Raw genomic sequence first — 26,625 nt, 5'->3', positions numbered from 1 at the left:
TGAAATTACAGTCAGGGAGAATACAAACTAGGACCTGCAAAAGTACATCATCATCATCCCCATTATGGGCCATAATGAATAGTTCTCCAACATGGCTTCTTGCATCCTGTATCTACCATCTCCACTCCCTTACCGTGTCCCATTTAGCATTCATCTTCTCCTTCTCAAACTTGGCGAACTCTCTCCTGTCGTGGATGATCATGAGCAGCTTCCAGATGAGAAGCAAAGCCAGGCCGATCAGGACGATGCCCGCCACCACGCCAGCCACGATGGGGATGATGTCAGGGCCCGCAGGGCAGTCTGGAACACAGGCAGGAACATTCAGTTATCCCAACTTGTATTTATTTATTTAACCAGGCAAGTCAGTTACTGTAAGAGCAAATGCTGATTTACAATGACGTCCTGATTTGCATTATATATAGGCCCAGGAACTTTACCTGACCCTGTAAGCTGACCAGGAAGAACTTCCGGCCGGAGTACTAGGCCCTAGTACCATTAGAGCCAAGAGTTTTTCCTAGTCAGGGCAAAAACTCCTAGCTCTAATCACAAAACGACTCAATAGACAAATAAATAACATCCGTTTTCACTGTAATATCCTCAGTCACAATGACATAGTAGGCTGTATGTAATATGCTCAGTCACAATGACATAGTAGGCTGTATGTAATATGCTCAGTCACAATGACATAGTAGGCTGTATGTAATATGCTCAGTCACAATGACATAGCAGGCTGTATGTAATATGCTCAGTCACAATGACATAGTAGGCTGTATGTAATATGCTCAGTCACAATGACATAGCAGGCTGTATGTAATATGCTCAGTCACAATGACATAGCAGGCTGTATGTAATATGCTCTCACCTAGTGTTTCCACCACATGGACCTCCTTCTCTGTCTTGTTGACAGCGTAGGTGTAGTAGAACCAGCAGTCGTTGGCATCCCTCTCCTTACAGTGCATCAGGGGGAAGGCCTGTCCTGGCTGAGGCAGCTTGTCCCTGTCCTTCACCTTGATCAGGTTGAAGTAGCTACAGTCTCTCTCACACGTGTCCTTCTTCTCCCCCGTCCCAAAGGCCCTGCACTGAACACACTCCCTGTGGAAGACAGGACATTGACATGTAACTCTGTACGGATGCAGTAACACACGCAGGTAGTCTCGCATTGTGATGCTTGATAAACTTGTGACATATTCACTAGTCTACTTGAATGCAAGAAAGCTGGATATTGAGGTTCCACTCCACATGCAGGTGTTTGAGGTGGACAATGCTGTACCCTTGCCACCACTACTGGTTCTAGATATCACAGTTGTGTCTAGACTTTTCATTGGTCCCCTATCTTGGAATTATCAGAAGAAAGTAAACAAAGGTCACAATAATAATTGAGGTTAAGACGGATAAAGGAAGACATCTCTTTATGCCTACTTTAAAAAGGTTAAGAGGCATTAAACTCAGGCTGAGGAAAGAGACAAGGAACCGGTCCCTCAAATAATAATACTTTTTTTTTTTAAAGCAGAATTCATTTCAAAATTCTACATATTCATTTTCAGAAACGTTAGCTTTTATTGTTTGAGGAAATTCTGAAAGAGATTGGTATTTTTTCACTATCGAATCATGGCACAGGGTTGATCAATGACAACCATGTGTTTGTTTAAAAACTATAATGGTTTCATCTGAGAGAGACAAATAATCATGTTTTTTTTTAAAGAAAAAAATTTGTTTGTTCAAATGATACATTTGTGACATCAGAAATCTATACAGTAATGTGAGATGTGTGTAAAAAAATGTTTTTTACATTTAGTCATTTAGCAGATTCTGTTAGTCACTTTTGATAAGAGTAAGTGAATTCATCTTAGGATTGCTAGTTGAGACAACCACATATCACAGTCAAATATACAGGATACAATTAATCCATTCCTTTATTCAACTCACTTGTGTTCTGTGCAGACCCCTGGACAGGTAGGACAGATCTCACAGCTGGGGCCTTGGAACTTTGGGTCAGTACACTTGCAGGTGCCACACTCACAGGTGCCTCGTCCGTTACAGATCTGCTTGTTTGAAGCCAGGCAGGTCGTGGTGTCCAGAGAACAGTCACAGGCACTGCCTGTCCAGTTGGCATCACATATACACACCCTGCACTCACAGTGACCATGTCCTGCCACAACACACAGGGTCAGAGATGATCCTCTATAGTTCAAACATCATTTCATATTATAGATAATATTCTAGATTAGAGATGAAATTAAGCTAAATTGAACACGGGAAATCTAATTTCGTAAAAGGCCATGTCTGATTTTATCAACTGATCTCTATTTTAACTGGGAAATCACCCATTACGCCACAAACACTAGAGGTAGTTTGTGTTCTGAGGAATATGTTCCACAAGTCTTCAGATGTAAAACAGGTCTTGAACCGTCATTTCACAGCAAGCTAAATCTTTACTGATCATCCAATGAACTGAACTCGCGTACCTCCACAGAGTTTGTTGTTGGAGCGGTCACAGTTGAAGTTGTCACACTCGCAGAACATCCCGCTGTAGCGCTCCTCTGGGTTCTCTCTCTTCTTGCACTCACAGGTTCCACACACACAGTCTCCGTTGTTGCTGCAGATGTCTGTACCGTTGTCTTTACGGCAGCTCTTATCCAGGTCTTCGCTGGTCACCTCGTTGGTGCTGCACTCACACTGTCTACCAATACGGCCCTCATTGCACCTGACAGATAATAAAGGAAATGTAATGTTATTAACAACAAGGGAGGACTACATAAAAGACTGCCTGTGTAAAAAATATTCACATGCAAACAGATGCAATGCACTTAAACACTCACATGCTAATGGCCAATAGAAATAGATTTACAACACATTATATATACAGTATCAAATATCATGATGTATGCCTATGCCATGGAAATTATTACAATATGGAAGGTGAATAAAGGGTTAAGATCTTCTGCCAGTGAAACATAAGTGCCTTACCTGCAGGCTCCACATTCATATGTCCCGTTGCCGTTGTGGCAGATGTCACTGTTCTCAATGCCATCTTTGTGACAGTCACACTCGCAGATGAAGTTCAGAGTGATCTCCACCTCCTCATTGAACCCTAGGGGTTTGATCTTGATGGTCTCTGGTTTGCCCATTTTAGGACACTGCTTAGCTGTGATGCGTATGGTGAAAGACACCTACAGATCAGGGATGAAGGGATGCATTCACACAAGGCATAATAATCACATTTTGTAATAAAAACAATTACCTTGACACCTACAGATACGGAAAACATTATATTTACTTGATCAGAAAGCTAAAATAACTGAACCTGAATTTAAAAGAAAATCTAAAATAAATACATATGTATTTGGAATAGAAAACATTCAATGTCATGTTGTTTTGGTTACTCACCTCGTCACCGATTGAGATATTGGAGCATTTTCTTCCCATCTCTCCCTCACCAGTCACTCCGTTCTTGCAGCGTGACTGATACATTATGGTCACTCCCTCTGGTAGCTTGCTGTTCTCCAGAATCACCTCTGAGGAAAGAGACTAGCACATAAAGAACAACAATTAGCCCTTTGTACACTATATACAACATTTTCAGTAGGCTTCAGTTTTACAAAAGCAGAAATGCATATTTTTGACTATTCCCATAGAAAGATCAGTTCAGAGAGAGAAATGTGATGACTTAACAGTAGCAGCAGCATGGTTTTGCCAACTATTTTAAGGATGAAAGTTAGATAGTGTGCAGAAGTGCATCTTCTCCAGTAACTAAACCAATCCAATCTATACTTACATTGTAGGCATCAATAATGAGGTTGATAACGTTGCTGGAGTTAGCAGAGAGTATCCCCACTGCAGATTTAGGAATGAGATTCTTTAACTCCTGAGAGAGAAAACACAATACACTAAATGATCATGTACTAGTATGTCAATTGGAATCCTGTCAATCTCTAAATACTCACCAGAAAAGTCTAGAGCAAAAAAAAAAGTTTTGTCATATTTTGCCTGACCCATTAAGATTGCTGAGTAGTTTGATTGTGGTCTGCATCACATAGTGGTAAAGGTCAATCTAAAGTTACAACTTTTTGAAGTGTTGTGAGGTTCTAAATTCAGAGATCCAAGGTGGCACTCAATCCCTACATAGTCCACTACTAATATCGGGAATAGGGTGCCATTTGGGACGCATCATGTAATCAACTAAATGAGAACGCCATTCTACCGAGGTTGACAGATTGCAAATATTGTCCAAACATTGGACTGATGTGTATATGATAAAAGGTCATTACGGAACTCCAGGTAGACTTCTAATTGGCTTGAAAAGCACTAGAGGGCAGCAGGGAACATTCAAAGGCTGCTGCCCAAATGGAAACCTATTCCCCACAAAGTGCAGTACTATTGACCTGGGCCCATAGGGATCTCGTCAAAAGTAGTTCACTTTTTAGGGAACATGGTGCCATTTGGGGAACAACCAGAGATCCAAAGAGATGCTACTGGTAACAAGGAGCAGATGCTGCTCTTCAAAGAGTTGGGCTTCTTCTAACCTACAACAGACAAGCACAGGAAATTGAAAGGAATTCCACACACACGTCTACACACACACCCACGTACAAACACGCACAGACACAAACAGTGTAATGGAACAACTGACTGACCTTGTAAACAGGCTGGAACTCCTCTGTGATGGCAAAGATCGTCTGGATGTTGTTGTCGCTAAGTTTCTGAACCAGGTGAGCGATGGAGGGGTAGTCCTGTTACAGGGAGACAATGAGGAAGTACAGGTATCAGGTAAGCCCTTTGATGACATCACTAAGGGCAAGTAGCCCATTCCCTTCAAATCTTGTCATATTCAAAATGCAGACCACACAGAAGACTAGAAAGAAAAGTCACAATACATGCAGTACATAGGAGTGCATGATTATACTACATAGTGTATTATTATACTACATAGTGCATTATTATACTGCATAGTGTATTATTATACTACATAGTGTATTACTATACTGCATAGTGTATTATTATACTGCATAGTGTATTACTAAACTACAGTGCATTATTATAGTGCATGATTATAGTGCATAGTGTATTATTATACTACATAGTGTATTACTATAATGCATAGTGTATTATTATACTACATAGGGCATTATTGTACTACAGTGCATTATTATACTACATAGTGCATTACTATAATGCATAATTATACATACATAGTAGTGGCTCATTGTGTACATGTTGTTCTCCAGGTGACATTTCCCATCGTTGGGCAAAACTATCCCTCCCAGTTTCCCATCTCCAGCAAAGTGGAAGCCAGCGTCAGTGGAGAACACCAGCAGACGGGTGACGTTCCTCCAGCCAATGTGCTCCTGGGGAAGGGAGGGAGGACTATTAAAACATGTCAAAATTAACCACATACAGAAAATGGACACAGCCTACAGAAATACCAGAGAACAAAATTACAAGACTTACAAAAGATTCAGGAAGTATATATCAAAAACTATGAACAACTATGTGAGAGGTTACCCTCTTAAAATAGCAGTTTAGCACCCTAGAGTGAATGAACGTTCAAACGTTTTAGAAAAAGGCCTTCTCTAAGCATATACACATTAAGCCTTGACTCCAGCCATTCTCAAAAGAGAATAGGGTCTTGAGGTCTGGTACCATGAGAAAGTCAATATAAAGCCCTGATAAAAGTATTATTGGAACTTTATGGGCTGGTTTTCTGGACAGATATCAAGCCTAGTCCTGGAGTATAAAGTAAGCTCAATGGAGAAATCTTTTCAGTCCTGGACTAGGCTTGATCTATGTCCGGGAAACTATCCCTAAATATGATATAAAAACATATTACTTACACCACACACAGCCACTTGCATGATGGCATCGAAGCCTCCCTCTGGTGAGTCCAGGTTTCCAGAGATATGCTGTTGTCCCACCAGGGTATTGAACTCCTGTCCATTGCTGGTCAGCTTCAGGACGTTCTTGTAGCTGAAGGGACTTGTGCAGTTCTGGTCCCCAGTACAGGGGTTCAGCAGCTTGGCTGGCGTGGTGCTAATGTAAGGCATCACTGTCTTTTCTACAAAGGAACCAAAACCTAGAAGAAGAAGAAGAAGATATCCATCTCATATATAAACTGTATAGTTAAGGAGACGGGACACCAATTTGTTAGCTTCAAAACATCTTTACTAAGATCAAACCGGTTATCTTACACATGGCATTATGGGTATTGTAGTACAGTGTAACTGCAATATGCACCCAACCTGAACTGAAAAGCAGAAGAGATCAATTTGAAGTGGAGAAGATGTTCAAATAAATATAAACATCCTCAGTCCTCATACAACCAGGCTGATTCTCAAGCTCACCGATTTTAAAATCAGTCGTGATCTTTGACATCTCCAGCATCAGATGTGTTCCCAGGTTCTTGACGTTTTCCAGATCGTCCTTCATGGAGTAGGACAGGTCCATCAGGTAGTAGAGGTCAATGGGGTAATCCTCGGCCCGTTTGAACTTCAGGTTAAAAGACTGGGGTTCACCTGCAGTACACAGACAATTGGGCAAGGTTAAGCCGGGGACTACTGACTTGCTAACTCTGGCATATTTACATTGATGTGAACACTGAAATCTTGATTCATGTGCACCTTCCCTGTCAAATAAGGTGCTGGCCTTCACAGGAAAGAGTATAAGGAACACTCCTTCCAAATCATAATAGCTAAAACACTCAAAGAAAATGTAGGCTACTGTAACTAATCAAGATAACAGTGAAAGACCACGGAGGAACAGCAGGATAAACAAAAAAGACCCCCAGCAACGCTGCATCAACAATGGTTGTCAAACAAGATGTTTTGGCTGAAGCAAAGTTAACTAAGACTACATCCCTAATGACAACCAATTCCTAACATAAGGCACCACTTTTGACTAGAGCTAAAAGTAGTGCACTAAATAGTGAAACGGGCTCCATTCGGGACGCATCCCATTTAAAAATTACAGTTCCATTTAAGCTTTTACCAGATCTGAGGCTGAGGGTGAGTTTCTGTGGCTGGACCTGTGTGATGTCCTCTGGTCGGAGTTTTCCTTCTCCCTTGTTGCGGTTGGTCACAGCCTTGTTCTTCAGGGCCCGTTGGCTGCCTCGGGGGTTCTCTACCTTGGTGGAGCTACAACCTCTCTTCCTCAGGGACTCCAGCTCGTCACAGCGGGTCGATGTGGCCTCACCCTGCTTCAGGAACCCCTGGGAGAGAGGAGGTATAAGTATTATGAAACATTGCATTATGGCACTCAGAGGGAATCCACCCAAAATGTAAGGTCCTTATTTTCTGAAAATGTATTTCCTACTCTCCCAAGCAGGTTATAAAGGTTACAAAAAATATTGCCCGACACACTAGTGTTTAAAATTCCAAAGAACAGTTTAGATTTTTAAAGTTGGAACGCTGAGTCAGTTGATATTAAGGTTGTTTAGCATCAACGCAGCAACAATGTTATTGGCAAATTCATATCCACGTACTGGGTCCATGCACCAGCCACATTTCGCTCCCACTTGAATACACTCCCCACAGGATTTGGCATTAGCCTTGATGCACTCGTTCCCTTCTGGAATGGAATGGAAAAACAAAGGTTGAAAAGAAGCAAACTCATCATAGACTCCTAAAACCTAACCAGGTAATAAGCCAGAGTGTACACATTGTGTAATTTGGAAAACTGTGTGGCTCAGAGAGAACAGTAAATTGAGCCAGAGACAGAATGGAATATTCCACTGTTCCATAGTTCCATGATGTCTTTCTTTGAGCACTACTATGCTCAAAGAAATGCTCAAAGAAACATACACTGTAAACCCCAGTGTGATGTCATTACTCAACTTTTGAGGAAACCTGTTGCACTTAATATATCTGAGTACAGTTACTGAAAGTGATTTGTAGTCATTACTCAAACCAATAGAGTAACTGTTATCTGTAGGGGGGTTCAGATTTGAGTTGTATCAGCTTGAAAAAATGTTGCAATGCCCCCACTAAGCCACGCCTCCAATATAATTTCCCAGTGTGCCTTGCCTTTTCGAGTGAGTCCTCTGGCCTTCACCAAGTGAGTTCCTAGGTGAATGTTATCATTATAATTAAACTCTTTATGACAATACATTACATAACTCAGATTTATAGAATGGCGCCGGAGGAGATGGCTGCCGTTTTACGTGCTTCTAACCAACTGTGCTATTTTGGTATTTTTTTGGCGTTGTTTTGGCGTTGTTTTTTTGGCGTTGTTACCTATTTTGTACATAATGTTGCTGCTACCGTCTCTTATGACTGAAAATAACTTCTGGGCATCAGAACAGCGATTACTCACCTCGAACTGAACAAAGATTTTTTCCATGGCTGACGCGAAGGACATACTGCTTTCTCGGGAACGTGAAGAAAAGACAGCGAAAAAGGGGGCGGAGGTCAGGCTGCCTTCTGAGAATTCGTAGGCGAGTGAGTAAACCTCCACTGCCATCCGTTCTATTGGCCAACATGAAATCATTGGAAAACAAAATGAATGATATACGATCAAGTCTGTCCTACCAACAGGACATGAAAAACTGTATTATCTTATGTTTCACCGAGTCGAGGTTGAACGACGACACGGATAATATACGGCTGGCAGATTTTTCCATGCATCGGCAGGACAGAGAAGCTACGTCTAGGAAGACGAGGAGCGGGGGTGCGTGTCTATTTGTCAATAACAGCTGGTGCACAATGCCTAATATTAAAGAAGTCTCGAGGTATTGCTTGCATGAGGTAAAATACTTTATGACAAGCTGTAGACCACACTATCTACCAAGAGAGTTCTCATCTATATTATTTGTAGCCATCTATTTACCACCACAGACCGATGCTGGCACTAAGACTGCACTCAACCAGCTGTATAAGGCCATAAGTAAACAAGAAAATGCTCACCCAGAAGCAGCGCTCCTAGTGGCAGGGGCCTTTAATGCAGGCAAACTTAAATCCGTTTTACCTCATGTCTACCAGCATCTCACATGTGCAACCAGAGGAAAAACAACTCTAGACCACATTTACTCCACACACAGAGAAGCATACAACGCTCTCCCTCGCCCTCCATTTGTCAAATCTCACCATAATTATATCCTTCTTATTCCTGCTTACAAGCAAAAACTAAAGCAGGAAGTACCAATGACCAATGACAGTACCAATACGGAGGTGGTCAGATGAATTGGATGCTACGCTACTGGACTGTTTTGATAGCACAGACTGGAATATGTTCCGGGATTCAGCCAATGGCATTGAGGAGTATACCACCGCAATCATCGGCTTCATCAATAAGTGCAGCGACGACGACGTCCCCACAGTGACCGTACATACATATCCCAACCAGAAGCCATGGATTACAGGCAACATCCGCATCGAGCTAAAGGCTAGAGCTGCCGCTTTCAAGGAGCGGGACATTAATCCGTACGCCTATAAGAAATCCCGCTACGCCCTCAGACAAATCATCAAACAGGCAAAGCATCAATACAGGTTTAAGATAGAGCCGGTGTAATAGGATTCAAACACTTCTCAGATGTGGTGGGGCTTGAAAACTATTACAGATGCGAGCCTAACAGACGAGCTAAATGCCTGTTATGCTTGCTTCGAGGCAAGCAACACTAAAGCATAAATGAGAGCACCAGCTGTTCTGGCTCTCGGTAGCCGATGTGAAAAATACCTTTATTAAACAGGTCAACATTCACAAAGCTGCAGAGCCAGAGGGATTACCAGGACGTGTACTCAAAGCATGCGCGGACCAACTGGAAAGTGTCTTCACTGACATTTTCAATCTCTCCCTGACCGAGTCCGGGATTCTTCCGATGACATTGAGGAATACACCACATTAGTCACTGGCTTTATCAATAAGTGCATTGAGGACGTCGTCCCCACAGTGACTGTACATACATACAAGAGGTCGATCGATTATGATTTTTCTACGCCGATACCGATAATGATTATTGGAGGAACAAAAAAGCCGATAATCGGCCATTTTTTAAATTTATTTGTAATAATGACAATTACAACAATACTGAATGAACACTTATTTTAACTTAATATAAAAACATAAATAAAATCAAGTTAGCCTCAAGTAAATAATGAAACATGTTCAATTTGGTTGAAATAATGCAAAAACAAAGTGTTGGAGAAGAAAGTAAAAGTGCAATATGTGCTATGTAAGAAAGCTAACGTTCCTTGCTCAGAACATATTAACATATGAAAGCTGGTGGTTCCTTTTAACATGAGTCTTCAATATTCCCAGGTAAGAAGTTTTAGGTTGTAGTTATTATAGGAATTATAGGACTATTTCCCTCTATACTATTTGTATTTCATTAACCTTTGACTATTGGATGTTCTTATAGGCACTTTAGTATTGCCAGTGTAACAGTATAGCTTCCGTCCCTCTCCTCACTCCTACCTGGGTTCGAACCAGCAACACAACGACAACAGCCCCCATCGAAGCAGCATTACCCATGCAGAGCAAGGGGAACAACTACTAGAAGGCTCAGAGCGAGTGATGTTTGAAACGCTATTAGCGCGCGCTAACTAGCTAGCCATTTCACTTCGGTTACACCAGCCTCATCTCGGGAGTTGTTAGGCTTGAAGTCATAAACAGCGCAATGCTTGACTCACAACGAAGAGCTGCTGGCAAAACGCACGAAAGTGCTGTTTGAATGAATGTTTAAGCGCCTGCTTCTGCCTACCACCGCTCAGTCAGATACTTAGATACTTGTATGCTCAGTCAGATTATATGCAACGCAGGACACGCTAGATAATATCTAGTAATATCATCAACCATGTGTAGTTAACTAGTGATTATGATTGATTGTTTTTTATAAGATAAGTTTAATGCTAGCTAGCAACTTACCTTGGCTTACTGCATTCACGTAACAGGCAGTCTCCTGTTATGGAGTGCAACGAGAGAGAGGCAGGTTGTTATTACGTTGGACTAGTTAACTGTAAGGTTGCAAGATTGAATCCCCCGAGCCGACAAGGTGAAAATCTGTCGTTCTGCCCCTGAACGAGGCAGTTAACCCACCGTTCCTAGGCCGTCATTCAAAATAAGAATGTGTTCTTAACTGACTTGCCTAGTTAAATAAATTGGCGCCCAAAAATACTGAAGCATCAATACAGGGCTAAGATTGAATCATACTACACCGGCTCCGACGCTCGTCGGATGTGGCAGGGCTTGCAAACTATTACAGACGACAAAGGGAAGTGACACGAGCCTACCAGATGAGCTAAATCACTTCTATGCTCGCTTCGAAGCAAGCAACACTGAGGCATGAATGAGAGCATCAGCTGTTCCGGACGACTGTGTGATCATAGCCGACGTGAGTAAGACCTTTAAAACAGGTCAACATACACAAGGCTGCGGTGCCAGACAGATTACCAGGACGTGTGCTCCGGGCATGTGCTGACCAACTGGCAGGTGTCTTCACTGACATTTTCACCATGTCCCTGATTGAGTCTGTAATACCAACATGATTCAAGCAAACCACCATAGTCCCTGTGCCCAAGAACACAAAGGCAACCTGCCTAAATGACTACTGACCCATAGCACTCACGTCCATAGCCATGAAGTGCTTCAAAAGGCTGGTCATGGCTCACATCAACACCATTATCCCAGAAACCCTAGATCCACTCCAATTTGCATACCACCAAAACAGATCCACAGATGATGCAATCTCTGTTGCACTCTACACTGCCTTTTCCCACCTGGACAAAAGGAACACCTATGTGAGAATGCTGTTCATTGACTACAGCTCAGCATTCAACACCATAGTACCCTCAAAGCTCATCACCAAGCTAAGGATCCTGGGACTAAACACCTCCCTCTGCAACTGGATCCTGGACTTCCTGACAGGCCGCCCCCAGGTGGTGATGGTAGGTAGCAACACATCTGCCACGCTGATCCTCAACACTGGAGCTCCCCGGGGGTGCGTGCTCAGTCCCCTCCTGTACTCCCTGTTCACCCACGACTGCATGGCCAGGCACGACTCCAACACCATCATTAAGTTTGCTGATGACAAAACAGTGGTAGGCCTGATCACCGACAACGACGAGACAGCCTATAGGGAGGAGGTCAGAGACATGGCCGGGTGGTGCCAGAATAACAACCTATCCCTCAACGTAACCAAGACTAAGGAGATGATTGTGGACTACAGGAAAAGGAGCACCGAGCACGTCCCCATTCTCATCGATGGGGCTGTAGTGGAGCAGGTTGAGAGCTTCAAATTCCTTGGTGTCCACATCAACAACAAACTAGATTGGTCCAAACACATCAAGACAGTCGTGAAGAGGGCACGACAAAGCCTATTCCCCCTCAGGAAACTAAAAAGATTTGGCATGGGTCCTGAGATCCTCAAAAGGTTCTACAGCTGCAACATCGAGAGCATCCTGACCGGTTGCATCACTGCCTGGTACGGCAATTGCTCAGCCTCTGACCGCAAGGCACTTCAGAGGGTAGTGCGTACGGCCCAGTACATCACTGGGGCTAAACTGCCTGCCATCCAGAACCTCTACACCAGGCGGTGTCAGAGGAAGGCCCTAAAAATTGTCAAAAGACCCCAGCCACCCCAGTCATAGACTGTTCTCTGTACTACCACATGGCAAGCGGTACCGGAGTGCCAAGTCTAAGACAAAAAGGCTTCTCAACAGTTTTTACCCCCAAGCCATAAGACTCCTGAACAGGTAACCAAATGGTTACCCGGACTATTTGCATTGTGTGCCCCCCCAACACCTCTTTTATACTGCTGCTACTCTCTGTTTATCTTATATGCATAGTCACTTTAACTATACATTCATGTACATAATAACTAAATTGGCCCGACCAACCAGTGCTCCCGCACATTGGCTAACCGGGCTATCTGCATTGTGTCCCACCACCCGCCAACCCCTCTTTTTACGCTTCTGCTACTCTCTGTTTATCATATATGCATAGTCACTTTAACAATACCTACATGTACATACTACCTCAATAAGCCTGACTAACAGGTGTCTGTATATAGCCTTGGTACTCTTTTTTTCAAATGTCTTTTTACTGTTGTTTTATTTCTTTACTTACTTACCTACACACACACATACCTTTTTTTTCCCGCACCATTGGTTAGAGCCTGTAAGTAAGCATTTCACTGTAAGGTCTACTAGACCTGTTGTATTCGGCGCACGTGACAAATAAACTTTGATTTGATTTGAGTCTGTAATACCTACATGTTTCAAGCAGACCACCATAGTCCCTGCGCCCAAGGAAGAGAAGGTAACTTGCCTAAATGATTACTCACGTTGGTAGCCATGAAGTGCTTTGAAAGGCTGGTCATGGCTCACATCAACAACATCATCCTGGATACTCTAGACCCACTCCAATTTGCATACCGCCCCAACAGATCCACAGATGACGCAATCTCAATCGCACTCCACACCGCCTTTCCCACCTGGACAAAAGGAACACCTATGTGAGAATGCTGTTCATTGACTACAGCTCAGCATTCAACACCATAGTGCCCTCAAAGCTCATCACTAAGCTAAGGACCCTGAGACTAAACACCTCCCTCTGCAACTGGATCCTAGACTTCCTGACGGACTGCCCCTGCGGTAAGGATAGGCAACAACATGTCTGCCACGCTGATCCTCAACACTGGAGCCCCTCAGAGGTGCGTGCTTAGTCCCCTTCTGTACTCCCTGTTCACCCACGACTGCGTGACTCCAACACCATTATTAAGTTTGCTGACAACACAACCGTGGTAGACCTGATTACCGACAACAATAAGACCTGGCAGTGTGGTGTCAGGACAACAACCTCTCCCTCAATGTGAGCAACACAAAGCAGCTGATTGTGGACTACAGGAAAATGTGGGCCAAACAGGCCCCAATTAACATCGACAGGGCTGTAGTGGAGCGACTCGAGAGTTTCAAGTTCCTTGGTGCCCACATCACTAACAAACTATCATGGTCCAAACACACCAAACAGTCGTGAAGAGAGCACGACAACACCTTTTCCCCCTCAGGAGACTGAAAAGATTTGGCATGGGTCCCCAGATCCTCAAAAGTTCTACAGCTGTACCATCGAGAGCATCCTGACCGGTTGCATCACTGCCTGGTACGGCAATTGCTCAGCCTCTGACCGCAAGGCACTTCAGAGGGTAGTGCGTACGGCCCAGTACATCACTGGGGCTAAACTGCCTGCCATCCAGAACCTCTACACCAGGCGGTGTCAGAGGAAGGCCCTAAAAATTGTCAAAGACCCCAGCCACCCCAGTCATAGACTGTTCTCTGTACTACCACATGGCAAGCGGTACCGGAGTGCCAAGTCTAAGACAAAAAGGCTTCTCAACAGTTTTTACCCCCAAGCCATAAGACTTCCTGAACAGGTAACCAAATGGTTACCCGGACTATTTGCATTGTGTGCCCCCCAACACCTCTTTTATACTGCTGCTACTCTCTGTTTATCTTATATGCATAGTCACTTTAACTATACATTCATGTACATAATAACTAAATTGGCCCGACCAACCAGTGCTCCCGCACATTGGCTAACCGGGCTATCTGCATTGTGTCCCACCACCCGCCAACCCCTCTTTTACGCTTCTGCTACTCTCTGTTTATCATATATACATAGTCACTTTAACAATACCTACATGTACATACTACCTCAATAAGCCTGACTAACAGGTGTCTGTATATAGCCTTGGTACTCTTTTTTTCAAATGTCTTTTTACTGTTGTTTTATTTCTTTACTTACTTACCTACACACACACATACCTTTTTTTTCCCGCACCATTGGTTAGAGCCTGTAAGTAAGCATTTCACTGTAAGGTCTACTAGACCTGTTGTATTCGGCGCACGTGACAAATAAACTTTGATTTGATTTGAGTCTGTAATACCTACATGTTTCAAGCAGACCACCATAGTCCCTGCGCCCAAGGAAGAGAAGGTAACTTGCCTAAATGATTACTCACGTTGGTAGCCATGAAGTGCTTTGAAAGGCTGGTCATGGCTCACATCAACAACATCATCCTGGATACTCTAGACCCACTCCAATTTGCATACCGCCCCAACAGATCCACAGATGACGCAATCTCAATCGCACTCCACACCGCCTTTCCCACCTGGACAAAAGGAACACCTATGTGAGAATGCTGTTCATTGACTACAGCTCAGCATTCAACACCATAGTGCCCTCAAAGCTCATCACTAAGCTAAGGACCCTGAGACTAAACACCTCCCTCTGCAACTGGATCCTAGACTTCCTGACGGACTGCCCCCTGCGGTAAGGGTAGGCAACAACATGTCTGCCACGCTGATCCTCAACACTGGAGCCCCTCAGAGGTGCGTGCTTAGTCCCCTTCTGTACTCCCTGTTCACCCACGACTGCGTGACTCCAACACCATTATTAAGTTTGCTGACAACACAACCGTGGTAGACCTGATTACCGACAACAATAAGACCTGGCAGTGTGGTGTCAGGACAACAACCTCTCCCTCAATGTGAGCAACACAAAGCAGCTGATTGTGGACTACAGGAAAATGTGGGCCAAACAGGCCCCAATTAACATCGACAGGGCTGTAGTGGAGCGACTCGAGAGTTTCAAGTTCCTTGGTGCCCACATCACTAACAAACTATCATGGTCCAAACACACCAAACAGTCGTGAAGAGAGCACGACAACACCTTTTCCCCCTCAGGAGACTGAAAAGATTTGGCATGGGTCCCCAGATCCTCAAAAAGTTCTACAGCTGTACCATCGAGAGCATCCTGACCGATTGTATCACCGCCTAGTATGGCAACTGCTCGGCATCTGACCGTAAGGTGGTACAGAGGGTAGTGCGTACGGCTCAGTACATCACTGGGGCCAAGCTTCCTGCCATCTAGGACCTGCAGTGGCAAGAAAAAGTATGTGAACCCTTTGAAATTACCTGGATATCTGCATAAATTTGACAAAATTTTATCTGATCATCTAAGTCTCAACAATAGACAAACACAGGGTGCTTGAACTAATAACACACAAATTATTGTATTTTTCTAGTCTATATTGAATGCATAATTTAAACATTCACAGTGTAGGTTGGAAAAAGTATGTGAACCCCTAGACTAATGACTTCTCCAAAAGCTAATTGAAGTCAGGAGTCAACTAACCTGGAGTCGAAACAATGACATGAGATTGGAGATTTTGGTTAGAGCTGCCCTGGCCGATAAAAAACACTCACAAAATTTGAGTTTGCTATACACAAGAAGCATTGCCTGATGTGAACCATGCCTCAAACAAAAGAGATCTCTACGATTAAGATTAAGAATTGTTGCCTTGCATAAAGCTGGAAAGGGTTACAAAAGTATCTTTAAAAGTCAGTCAAATTGCCTATAGGTGGAAATTTCAGCACTGTTGCTACTCTCCCTAGGAGTGGTCGTCCTGCAAAGATGACTGCAAGAGCACAGTGCAGAATGATCAATGAGGTTAAGAAGAATCCTAGAGTGTCAGCTAAAGATCTTCCAGAAATCTCTGGAAGATGCTAACGTCTCTGTTGACGAGTCTACAATATGTTAAACACTAAACAAGAATGGTGTTCATGGGAGGACACCATGGAAGAAGCCACTGCTGTCCAAAAAAAACATTGCTGCACATCTGAAGTTCGCAAAAGAGCTCCTGGATGTTCCAGAGGTACTGGCAAAATATTCTGTGGACAGATGAAACTAAAGTTGTGTTTTTTGGAAGGAACACACAACACTATGTGTGGAGAAAAAAAAGGCACAGCACACCAACATCAAAACCTCATCCCAACTGTAAACTATGGTAGAGGGAGTATCATGGTTTGGGGCGGCTTTGCTGCCTCAGGACCTGGACAGCTTGCTATCGTCGACTGAAAAATGAATTCCCAAGTTAATCAAGACATTTTGCATTGAAGCTCAACAGAAGTTAGGTGATGCAACAGGACAACAACCCAAAAGACAGAAGTAAATCAACAACAGAATGGCTTCAACAGAAGAAAATACTCATTCAGGAGTGGCCCGGTAATTTCTGACCTCAACCCGATTGAGATACTGTGTCATGTCATAAAGAGAGCAGTTCACACCAGAAATCCCAAGAATATTGTGGAACTGAAACAGTTTTGTAAAGAGGAATTGTCCAAAATTCCTCCTAACTGTTGTGGAGGTCTGATCCGCAACTATAGAAAATGTTTGGTTGATGTTATTGCTGCCAAAGGAGGGTCAACCTGTTATTAAATCCAAGGGTTCACATTCTTTTTCCAACCTGCAATGAGAATGTTAACACAGCGTGTTCAATAAAAACATGAACAATTTGAATTGTTTGTGTGTTATTAGTTTAAGCAGACTGTGTTTGTCTATAGTTGTGACTTAAATGAAGATCAGATATAATTTTATGACCAATTTATGCAGAAATCCAGGTAATTCTAAAGGGTTCACATACTTTTTCTTCCCATTGAATATGCTACGCGGTGTCAGTGGAAAGCCCAAATAATTGTCAAAGACTCCAGTCACCCAAGTCATAAACTGTTCTCTCTGCTACCGTACAGCAAGCGGTACCGGAGTGCCAAGTCTAGATCTAAAAGGCTCCTTAACAGCTTCTACCCCCAAGCCAGAAGACCGCTGAACAATTAATCAAACGGCCACCCAGACTATTTACATTGACACCCCCCCATTAGTTTTTACACTGCTACTACTCGCTACGTATTATCTATGCATAGTCACTTTACCCCTACCTATATATACAAATGACCTCGACTAACGTGTTCCTCCGCACATTGACTCGGTACTGGTATCCCTTGTATATAGCCTCATTATTGATATTTTATTGTGTTACATTTAATTATTTTTTACTTTAGTTTATTTGGTAAATATTTTCTGAACGCTTTCTTGATTTGCACTGTTTGTTAAGGGCTTTGTAAGTAAGCAATTCACAGCATTGCACCTGTTGTATTCGGTGAATGTGACAAATAACGTTTGATTTGATTTGAAGGCAGGGTTCATCAAATAGTTCAGCATTGGGACGATTTTATTTTTGAGAGGATGATCAGAGGGCCAGAACATATTTTAAAATATTTTTTATACTGCAAATTGACTGCAAGACTGATATAATATTTTACTAAAACTTAATCATTTCAAACCTTGCTTACATTTGTATACAATTACATAGTGCCTTCGGAAAGTATTCAGACCCCTTAACTGTTTCAACATTTACATTACAGCCTTATTCTAAAAATGGATTTAAAAAAAGAAGATCATCAGCAATCTACACACAATACCCTATAATGACAAAGTGAAAACATGTTCGTAGAAATGTTAGCAAATGTATTACAAATAAAAAACAGAAATACCTTACTTACATAAGTATTCAGACCCTTTGCCACGAGACTCGAAATTAAGCTCAGGTGCATCCTGTTTCCATTGAACATCGTTGAGATGTTTCTACAACTTGATTAGAGTCCATCTGTGGTAAATTCAATTGATTGGACATGATTTGGAAAGGAACACACTTGTCTATACAAGGTCCCACAGTTGAGAGTGCATGTCAGAGCAATATGTAAATGAACTTATGTAAATATAATATATATTCTTTTACTTTGAATAAATTAGCAAACATTTATACAAACATGTTTTTGCTTTGTCATTATGGGGTATTGTGTGTAGATAAATGAGGGAAAAAAACTATTTAATCAATTTGAGAGTAAGGCTGTAACCTACAAAATGTGGAAAAAGTCAAGGGATCTGAATACTTTCGAAAGGCACTGTATATCTCTCTATCATTTATCTTTGTGCAGCATAAAATTAATCAATCAATCCCTCAATGTACATGCAAAAACACAGATATTACATATGTTTTTGTATCTACCTGCAGTAGAGCATGCTGGGGAAAAAGTTCATTTGTTATCATAACTTTAAAAATTGATGTGACTTCCCATTGTCCCCCACGATGAAATCGGGGAGGGAACTGTGGATCTGTCTGCGTCTGTTCGTTCGTACGTCATACTCGATATCTCAGACAGCACTGGTGACAAAACTTGGGTGAATGATGTGTCTAGCCATAGAAATACGGCATTTACAAAATTACACCGATTGGCCCAAGGCGGGAGCTATAGTAATTAACAGAAATTTGTTAGTCACACACAATCTCAATTTGTTCAAAGTGGGGTGCTGTATCATTCATGGGGGACGACACGTTTACTGTTGCCTTGTTTAGTTGAGTCAGGACAACTTAAACATTTTCAAGAAATAATGACTTTTCATTGACTTTGAGATCAACTTACTTGAAGTATTTGAGTAAAAATGTCTTGGGGTTTACAGTGTAGGTGGAGCTGCTTCTTCTTTTGGCTAATGACATCATTACATTACAGCAGCATGCTCAGTTGGGGTCGGCTCACCCTTACAGGACATCAGGCAGTTAATCACTATTCTGGTCATTTATGATGCGGTTTAGTAGAAATATATTATGATTAGATGATGTACTGTGTAGTCAGTGTACAGATACAGAATACTGGTGTTACTGTTGAGGGTTGATTTGGTCTAACAAGGTGGAAGTTACAGTAAGTAAATCAGAAACTTGAGATAAGATGGAGAATAATCTTACCTTGCTGAGCACTGCTGTAACAAATGACTCCTAACAACGTTGAAATCAGAAGTAGTTTCAGGTCCATCTGAAAAAAAGAAAATGTGTGGGGATACAGTAAAGATGGAGGTGAATACTGTGTTTTGTTTACATTTCAGTACCATAGAAGGCATTTGGTTTTGTGAATGTATTTACATTTGTAGTGCCATAGAATACATGAGGCTTGGTAATCTAATGCATACATTCTTCCTTCCCTTGACAAAAAGGACCAGTTAACTGATATTGTCAAGCTTCCTCGTGGCACCAGAGTGCGGCAGAGGCCACCCTAGAAACTTTTATTGGACTCCGGTGTCTTATGATTTCATGATTGTGTCCCTTTAAAAGAGGTGTGTTTTCTGCAGTCCTGTGTAGAAACTTGAATTGTTTGCTGTGTGTGTTTGTTTCCTGAGTGAGTTTGAGACTTGGCGTTTGTTGTTTTTTCAAGTGTACTGTGATAATGTGGCTACCGTATCACAGTAAAAATATTATGTTTATCCTTAACCACTGATTCCTTGTCTGGTCTCTTCTCTGCACCTGGGTCCAACCTTACCTCATCACAGCAAGTTTCTGCCACAACATGGACCCAACAGAGATCCCCCAGATCTGGAATGTGGTAGCTCACCAAGGAGCACTGTCAGGACGGCAGCTAGAACAGCTCTCCCATATCTCCGGGACACTTCGGGCACTTGCTGAGTCTCTCCAACTATGGCATGCCCCCACCCCAGGAGGAGCCAATGCCCAGGTCTCGTCGCCCAGTGCTACAGCTGTCGCCTGTTGGTTACTCCAGGGAACCTGCACTGGGAACCCAAGATGCCAGACCCCGAGCGGTATGACGGCCATCCGGGAGGATGCAAGGGGTTCCTCACACAGTGTTCTCTGGTGTTCGAGCCACAGTCCTCCTCGTTCCAAACCGATCGGGCCATGATCGCCTATATCATCTCTCTACTCTCGGGCAAGGGCCTGGCGTGGGCAACGGCAGCGTGGCAACAGCAGCCACCATCTTGCAGATCCATTAGGAGCCTTCACTGCCAAGCTGCGACGAGTCTTCAACCACCAAGTCGGCAGACAAGAAGCGGCCAGCCGACTGTTCAACATTCGCTAATGGCCAGACCAGTGGCTGACTTCGCAATTGAGTTTCGCACCCTCACCGGCGAGAGTGGGTGTAATACGGAGGCACTGGTTACCGCGTTCCACCAGGGTCTGTCTAATTCCATCAGAGATGAACTGGCCGCTCTGGAACGGGGAGAGAACCTTGAGTTCCTGATAACGCTGGTAATCAGGTTTGACAACCGCATCCGGGAATGGGTGAGACAGCACCCTTTTGACACCACTCCAGCATTCCGGTTTCCTGAGCTCCCAAAGCCCAGCATAAAGGATCCCATGCAGCTGGGTCGCACACGTCTGAGCCCACAGGAACGTGCCAGTCAAATCAGCGAAGGCCGCTGTCTCTGCCATCTCGGTGCTACCTGCCCAGAGCTGACAGGAAACATCCGGGCTCGCCAGGACAGGGGGAGACCCTGACGAGCTGTGCAGTTACCCAGTCACCATCTGTTACTACCCGCAACCCTCCACTAGGACAACCATCAGCACGAGATTCAAGCCTTTGTGGACTCCGGGGCCGCAGATAATTTCATTGATCAAGACTTCGCCAGAGTTCCAGATTCCCTGTGTGAAGTGTCCCATCCCTCTGCAGATTCAAGCCCTCGATAGATGCCTCGATAGATGCCCCATTGACTCGTCAGGTGGAATATCCAACCAAGCCCATTCTACTGCATGTTGGGGTGAACCACTCTGAGACTCTTAGTTTTCTGCTGATCACTGCTCCCGAGAACCCCATTATCCTACAGTGGTTCCTCCTTTAAAAGTTGCATCATACTGCAGCACACCCTGCTTGCTGCTGCAGCATTCTGTGGCACGTCTTTTAATTCTCAGCCATTTCTTGTTACTGCAAGTTTGACCACCAGAGGGCATCTATGAGAAGCATTTGATAGTATTCCGTATTGTGATTACCAGAGAATTTAAAACCTTTTTTGCAATTACATAGTATAATGGGATTGATTTTTAAAGAAATTTGTCTTAATTAATTTTATTAATATTATGGTGTGTCCATTCAGAGAAATTCTCAGTTTGTAAATTCAGACCCTTTCGCTCTTGGAGTGCAGTAGGGTTGATTTGAGCGTTCTGGTCTTACGCCCAAGTTAACATTGGCTAGCTACTTCCAGACACATGAGACCACTCTGACCATTTTACTCGCCCTAGCAGAGCTGGTAAGGCAGTTTTTGTGTTAACCAGAGTGACTGTAAATGTGCTGCTGGAAACAATTTGAATTACGCTTTTTTTCCCGATGTTTACTGACACCGACCATATTCAACGGCTGTTGAGCACGCTAGTAAAGTAATTATTCTGCGCTCTGGTACACTCGGACGAGAGTGCTCTGAAATCCATGTAGATAGTAGGCTGGACACATGAAATTTAACAACGTTCTTTTCTGATAAAAAAAAAAGAGCTGCTTGCTGTGGTTTTTAAGTAATCGTGAAAAAACAAGCTTTATTTTAGTGCATTTTTCACCCTGCCAGCTCCTATTAGTTCTATTGAGCACCGTGACACCAACTCGCCTTCCGAACGTTCTATTCCCAGTTTATTGTTCAACGTCACAATGCCTGCTTCACTATTGTTGGTAATGAGACCTGCTCACTCGCTCTGAGACCTTCAGTAGTTGTTCCCCTTGCTCGTCAAGGGCCCCGGCTTTGGTGGAGCGATGGGTAACGATGCTTCGAGGGTGGCTGTTGTCTGTGCAGAGGATCCCTGGTTCGGGGCAAGGAAAGGGACGGAAGCAAGAAACTGTTACAGAATCTCCTCTTTGTAATTATGTAAGTCTGGGCAGCGAGCTCGTTTGTCATCGATCGCTAGACCAGAAATGGTAAAAAAAAAAAAAATTCTCCATACTTTTTCATTACGTGGACATAAGCACAGGTGACACCATCAAGGCGTGGATGTTTACTTTCTACACAAGTTGTTTGTTTCTAGTTTTGTCCGACGAACAGATTGTAGTGGTAAAATAAAAAGGGATACATTTTTTAATGGAATTCTAAGCATCATTCCAGTCAAAACAGGCTCTGCGAACGTTCGATTCCATCAATTTGCTATGGGCTCGTAATAGTGTTCCAGTTTAGCCAACGTTCTTTAAGCCGTTTTTCAGCCTTGGGTGAATTTGAACTCGTTCTATTGTCCAGCCTATAGATAGCCAGAGCGAATTTACAAAAGCACCCGAATGTCCATTGAGAGAGCACAACGACTACCATTTAGCTAAACTAAGAATTATGAGAATAATCAAATCAATAAATGTTGGGTAGTTAGATAGCCTATAGTTAATATACTGGCAAGTTTGCTGTATAACTACTAACGTTAGGTAGCTAGCTAACATACCGGTACTGAAAGCATAATGATATGCTATGTGGTTCGTAAAGGACAGTGTAGCTAACAAATTGTCAGCCAACATAAAACTTGTAAGGTAACTTATTTGAAAAGTCATTACTTTATTACATTGAGTAGCAAGCTACCCATTGGTCATAGGGCAAATCTGGTCTGTGATAGGAGGGTGGATTTTCACACCTAGCTCAGCTATTAGACTATCATTTAGTAAAGGTTGAATAGTCTATTGTTCAGCTATTAGCCCTCATCATTCTGCTCCTGAGTGGCTCTCTTGTGGGTGTGCTGGCAGGATATGGCAGCATCTTCGGTTGTGGGTCAAGAATTCTGCATACAGTAGCACGTTTGTATGAAGGTATGGTTATTCACAGGCAAATTATTATATGCTATGGAGGTACATTTGTTTCTTTTTGTCCAGTAAAACTTTTTTTTTTTAATTAAAAATAATTGTTCTGAAAGCAACTTTTTTTTCCCGACAAAGGAAGTCAAGCGGACACCGTCTTGACGTATCCTAAAAATGACATCTGCTTTAGATTGAACGGTCGTATCTCAGTTATTGTTTTCATAGCTATAAAAAATAAGCTGGAAAATTGTCGAAAATTTAGATATTGCCAGATGTTCACTGTCCGAGGAACAGGCCGTGGAAGCTTTATTGCTGGCAAAAGTATCCATAAACAGAGGTAATTAAAGTGTTCTGTGTTTTTCGCCATCTATGCCTGTCTTGTTGTACATGGAACCTGTCTTACATGCATTTAATTAAAAGACCTTTAAGTTGTCAGCTGCTAATTTTCAGATTTACACCACATGAACACAGCCATTTTCACTGGACTATCTGTTGCTGCCAAGTCATGAGTTCCCTGGGGGTTAGCCTTGCAATAACCAAGTGCTGAGACACACAGCCCCCTATATTTAAATGTTTCAGGTACACTTCGATAGGTGTCTGCGTCACATACAGTATCTTCTATTGTTTATCCTCATGTGTCTGCTTTTCAGCATAAAGTACTCTGTAGCCACTTAGTGTGGACACCAGATGAGACCACACACAATAACAGTCTCTCTTATTCACTTCATCCTTCTCCCTAAATCCTTTAGGTTATATCAGCTGTTTTGGTGAACCCCTCCCGCATCTGAACAGGCTGACAGAGGGCACATCATGATCATAGGTGAGATGTCACTTGGTCGGGTCAACAGGAAGTATTAAAGATGCTTTACATTGAAATAAGAATAAATTGAAAGAAAAGGGGCTTAATCATGCTCTCTCTGTCACTCGTCTGCAGGTATGTTTTGATGTGAGATAGGAAGCCAGTCCCGTCATCGCCACCTCACCTGCTCTTAAGATAACCTTCGGGCCAACTGGGGGGCCCACGGTTGGTTAGGAGACACTGCAATTGTGATGAACTGAGAGAATATTAGGGTAGCACTGTAATTCATGAATCATATGCTGTCTGCTGCTGTTCTTACCTTTCCCTTTCTGTCTTCTACACCTCTCTCCCCACCTTGCCGGTCTTCCTCGTTTTATAATGCACACCATATGTGCATTGAAGTACAGATTGAACTTGTATTTATAATATTACAATTATCATAATGTATTTATAACACCTGGATAATGAACTTTTTCAATAAAGCGTTTCACATTCTCCACTGGTTGAAATGAAGTATCTCATTGTAATACAATCTATCCTGTGTTCTCAGATTCTAACAGATGGCGTTAGATATGCAGAGTTTTTCTGTATATATGAATTACAAATCAATCATGTTTCTAGTCTATTGCATAGTTAATGTGTAATCATTGACGTCCCAGGAGCAGGAGTGTTAAACACTATATAATTGTAATGCAGGCACAGCATCAATCAAATAATGGAGTTTGATGACTGAAAAAGAATGTCTGAGATTCATACCTGAATCGCACCTTTATTTGCCAAGGAAGAGTACATGATCAGTGAATATATTCAATGTACAGGCTACAATGTGGGAATCTCATGTGGTAATATCTACAATACGTGTGTGTATATAGGACTTGCATCCTTGGCACAAAGTCATTATATTCTACTCTATCATAGGCTTCATTAATATCATTCAGAGTTGACGTTGATACGACTATGATAGCTGAGGTTCATAGATTGGTACACATCCATAGGCATACAGTTTTATCTTCCACTACACAATAAGAAAGTAAATAGTTAGCTCTGTTACTTCAGCTGCATTGCAAGGAAAGCTTACACAAGTGTACATTCAATTTGCAGTAAATGCTTTAACTAGTTAGATTGTTAACATCCACTGTTTCACAAAACGACAGCCTGGTTTTCTCAGGAGTCCCTAAAACAAACACAAATTACAAATTCATTTTCCTAACGCTAGCTGGCTGGCTGGCTTGCTAAATAGCGATTTTCATAAATGAACTCTGACCAAAAAACATGCATTAACGTTTGTCTCTACGTTAACTAACATATTCCTCAATTGTACATTTTTTGATTGACTCATTATGACAACTTACATCTGGTTCCACCGTAATGTTTTGTTGGCCATCTTTGTAGAACGCTACAAGGCAAGGGTGGCTCGTGTCAAAATTAGTCATTGGAACCACTCTGATTGGTCATGTAAAAACCTTGGGACCCAAATGCATAATGAGTGCTCTAACGCCCCCTTGTGGTGGTCTGGAGTAATGAAGCCATGATGCTGGGTACTTCTAAGTCCCATGGTGCAAGCTCACAACTTTTAAAGGAGGAACCACTGTAGGGTAATCCTGGCTAGCGCTACTCATCTAAATGAACTGGGCATCCAGGGGTTAATCGGACACTGGAGTTCCTGAGGCAGAAATTCTGGTGGCCCAACATGATGGAGGATATGAGATCCTTTGTTGCGGCCTGTTCCATCTGTTCTTAAAGCAAATCTTCACGTCAGCGACCGGTCGGGTTGCTCCAACCATCCCCAGCCGGCCCTAGTCTCATCTGTCTGTAGACCTTATCACAGGGTTACCTCCATCTCAAGGGCTTACCACTATCCTGGTGGTCGTCGATCGGTTCGTCAAGGCAGTCCATTTCATCACCTTACCCAAGTTGCCTTCAGCGAAGGAGACCCCTGATCTCATGATTATCCATGTCTTTCGACTACACGGACTTACCAGGACATTGTCTCAGATGGTGGGCCCCAGTTCGTTGCATGATATTGGATGGCCTTCTGTTCCCTGTTGGGGGCATCGGTGAGTCTCTCTTCAGAGTTCCACCCTCAGTTGAATGGGCAAACTGAGCGGGCCAACCAGGAACGTGAGAAGTTCCTCCGCTGCTTCGTCTCCACACAGGCCAGCAACTGGAGCAAGTTCCTCATCTGGGTGGAGTATGCTCATAACACACTGCTCATAACACACATCTCAAAATAGGGCTACTTAATGTTAGATCCCTTACTTCAAAGGCAATTATAGTCAATGAACTAATCACTGACCATAATCTTGATGTGATTGGCCTGACTGAAACATGGCTTAAGCCTGATGAATTTACTGTGTTAAATGAGGCCTCACCTCCTGGCTACACTAGTGAACATATCCCCCGTGCATCCCGCAAAGGCGGAGGTGTTGCTAACATTTACGATAGCAAATTTCAATTTAAAAAAAAAAAAAAAAA

General features: G+C 42.9%; 1 protein-coding gene across 1 annotated transcript in view; it reads right to left on the bottom strand.

Annotated features, from left to right (window-relative positions):
• LOC112215590 (integrin beta-1) overlaps window positions 1–26,625 on the bottom strand; it is a 53,081-nt gene that overhangs the window by 6,009 nt on the left and 20,447 nt on the right. Inside the window, exons 2-15 of the mRNA XM_042299098.1 lie at window positions 19,562–19,628; window positions 7,475–7,560; window positions 6,982–7,201; window positions 6,339–6,509; window positions 5,832–6,070; window positions 5,190–5,345; window positions 4,635–4,730; window positions 3,776–3,865; window positions 3,388–3,528; window positions 2,968–3,170; window positions 2,466–2,704; window positions 1,927–2,149; window positions 863–1,092; window positions 134–300 (exon numbers count right to left, since the gene is read on the bottom strand). Of these exons, the coding sequence (XP_042155032.1) occupies window positions 134–300; window positions 863–1,092; window positions 1,927–2,149; window positions 2,466–2,704; window positions 2,968–3,170; window positions 3,388–3,528; window positions 3,776–3,865; window positions 4,635–4,730; window positions 5,190–5,345; window positions 5,832–6,070; window positions 6,339–6,509; window positions 6,982–7,201; window positions 7,475–7,560; window positions 19,562–19,628 (2,328 nt within the window). The remainder of the gene's footprint in view (window positions 1–133; window positions 301–862; window positions 1,093–1,926; window positions 2,150–2,465; window positions 2,705–2,967; window positions 3,171–3,387; window positions 3,529–3,775; window positions 3,866–4,634; window positions 4,731–5,189; window positions 5,346–5,831; window positions 6,071–6,338; window positions 6,510–6,981; window positions 7,202–7,474; window positions 7,561–19,561; window positions 19,629–26,625) is intronic.

Source organism: Oncorhynchus tshawytscha, linkage group LG16 (genome assembly GCF_018296145.1).
Source record: "Oncorhynchus tshawytscha isolate Ot180627B linkage group LG16, Otsh_v2.0, whole genome shotgun sequence".
NCBI classification, from domain to species: domain Eukaryota; kingdom Metazoa; phylum Chordata; class Actinopteri; order Salmoniformes; family Salmonidae; genus Oncorhynchus; species Oncorhynchus tshawytscha.
The sequence above is the reverse complement of the archived record's forward strand: the minus strand, read 5'-3'. Positions and strand labels throughout refer to the sequence as shown.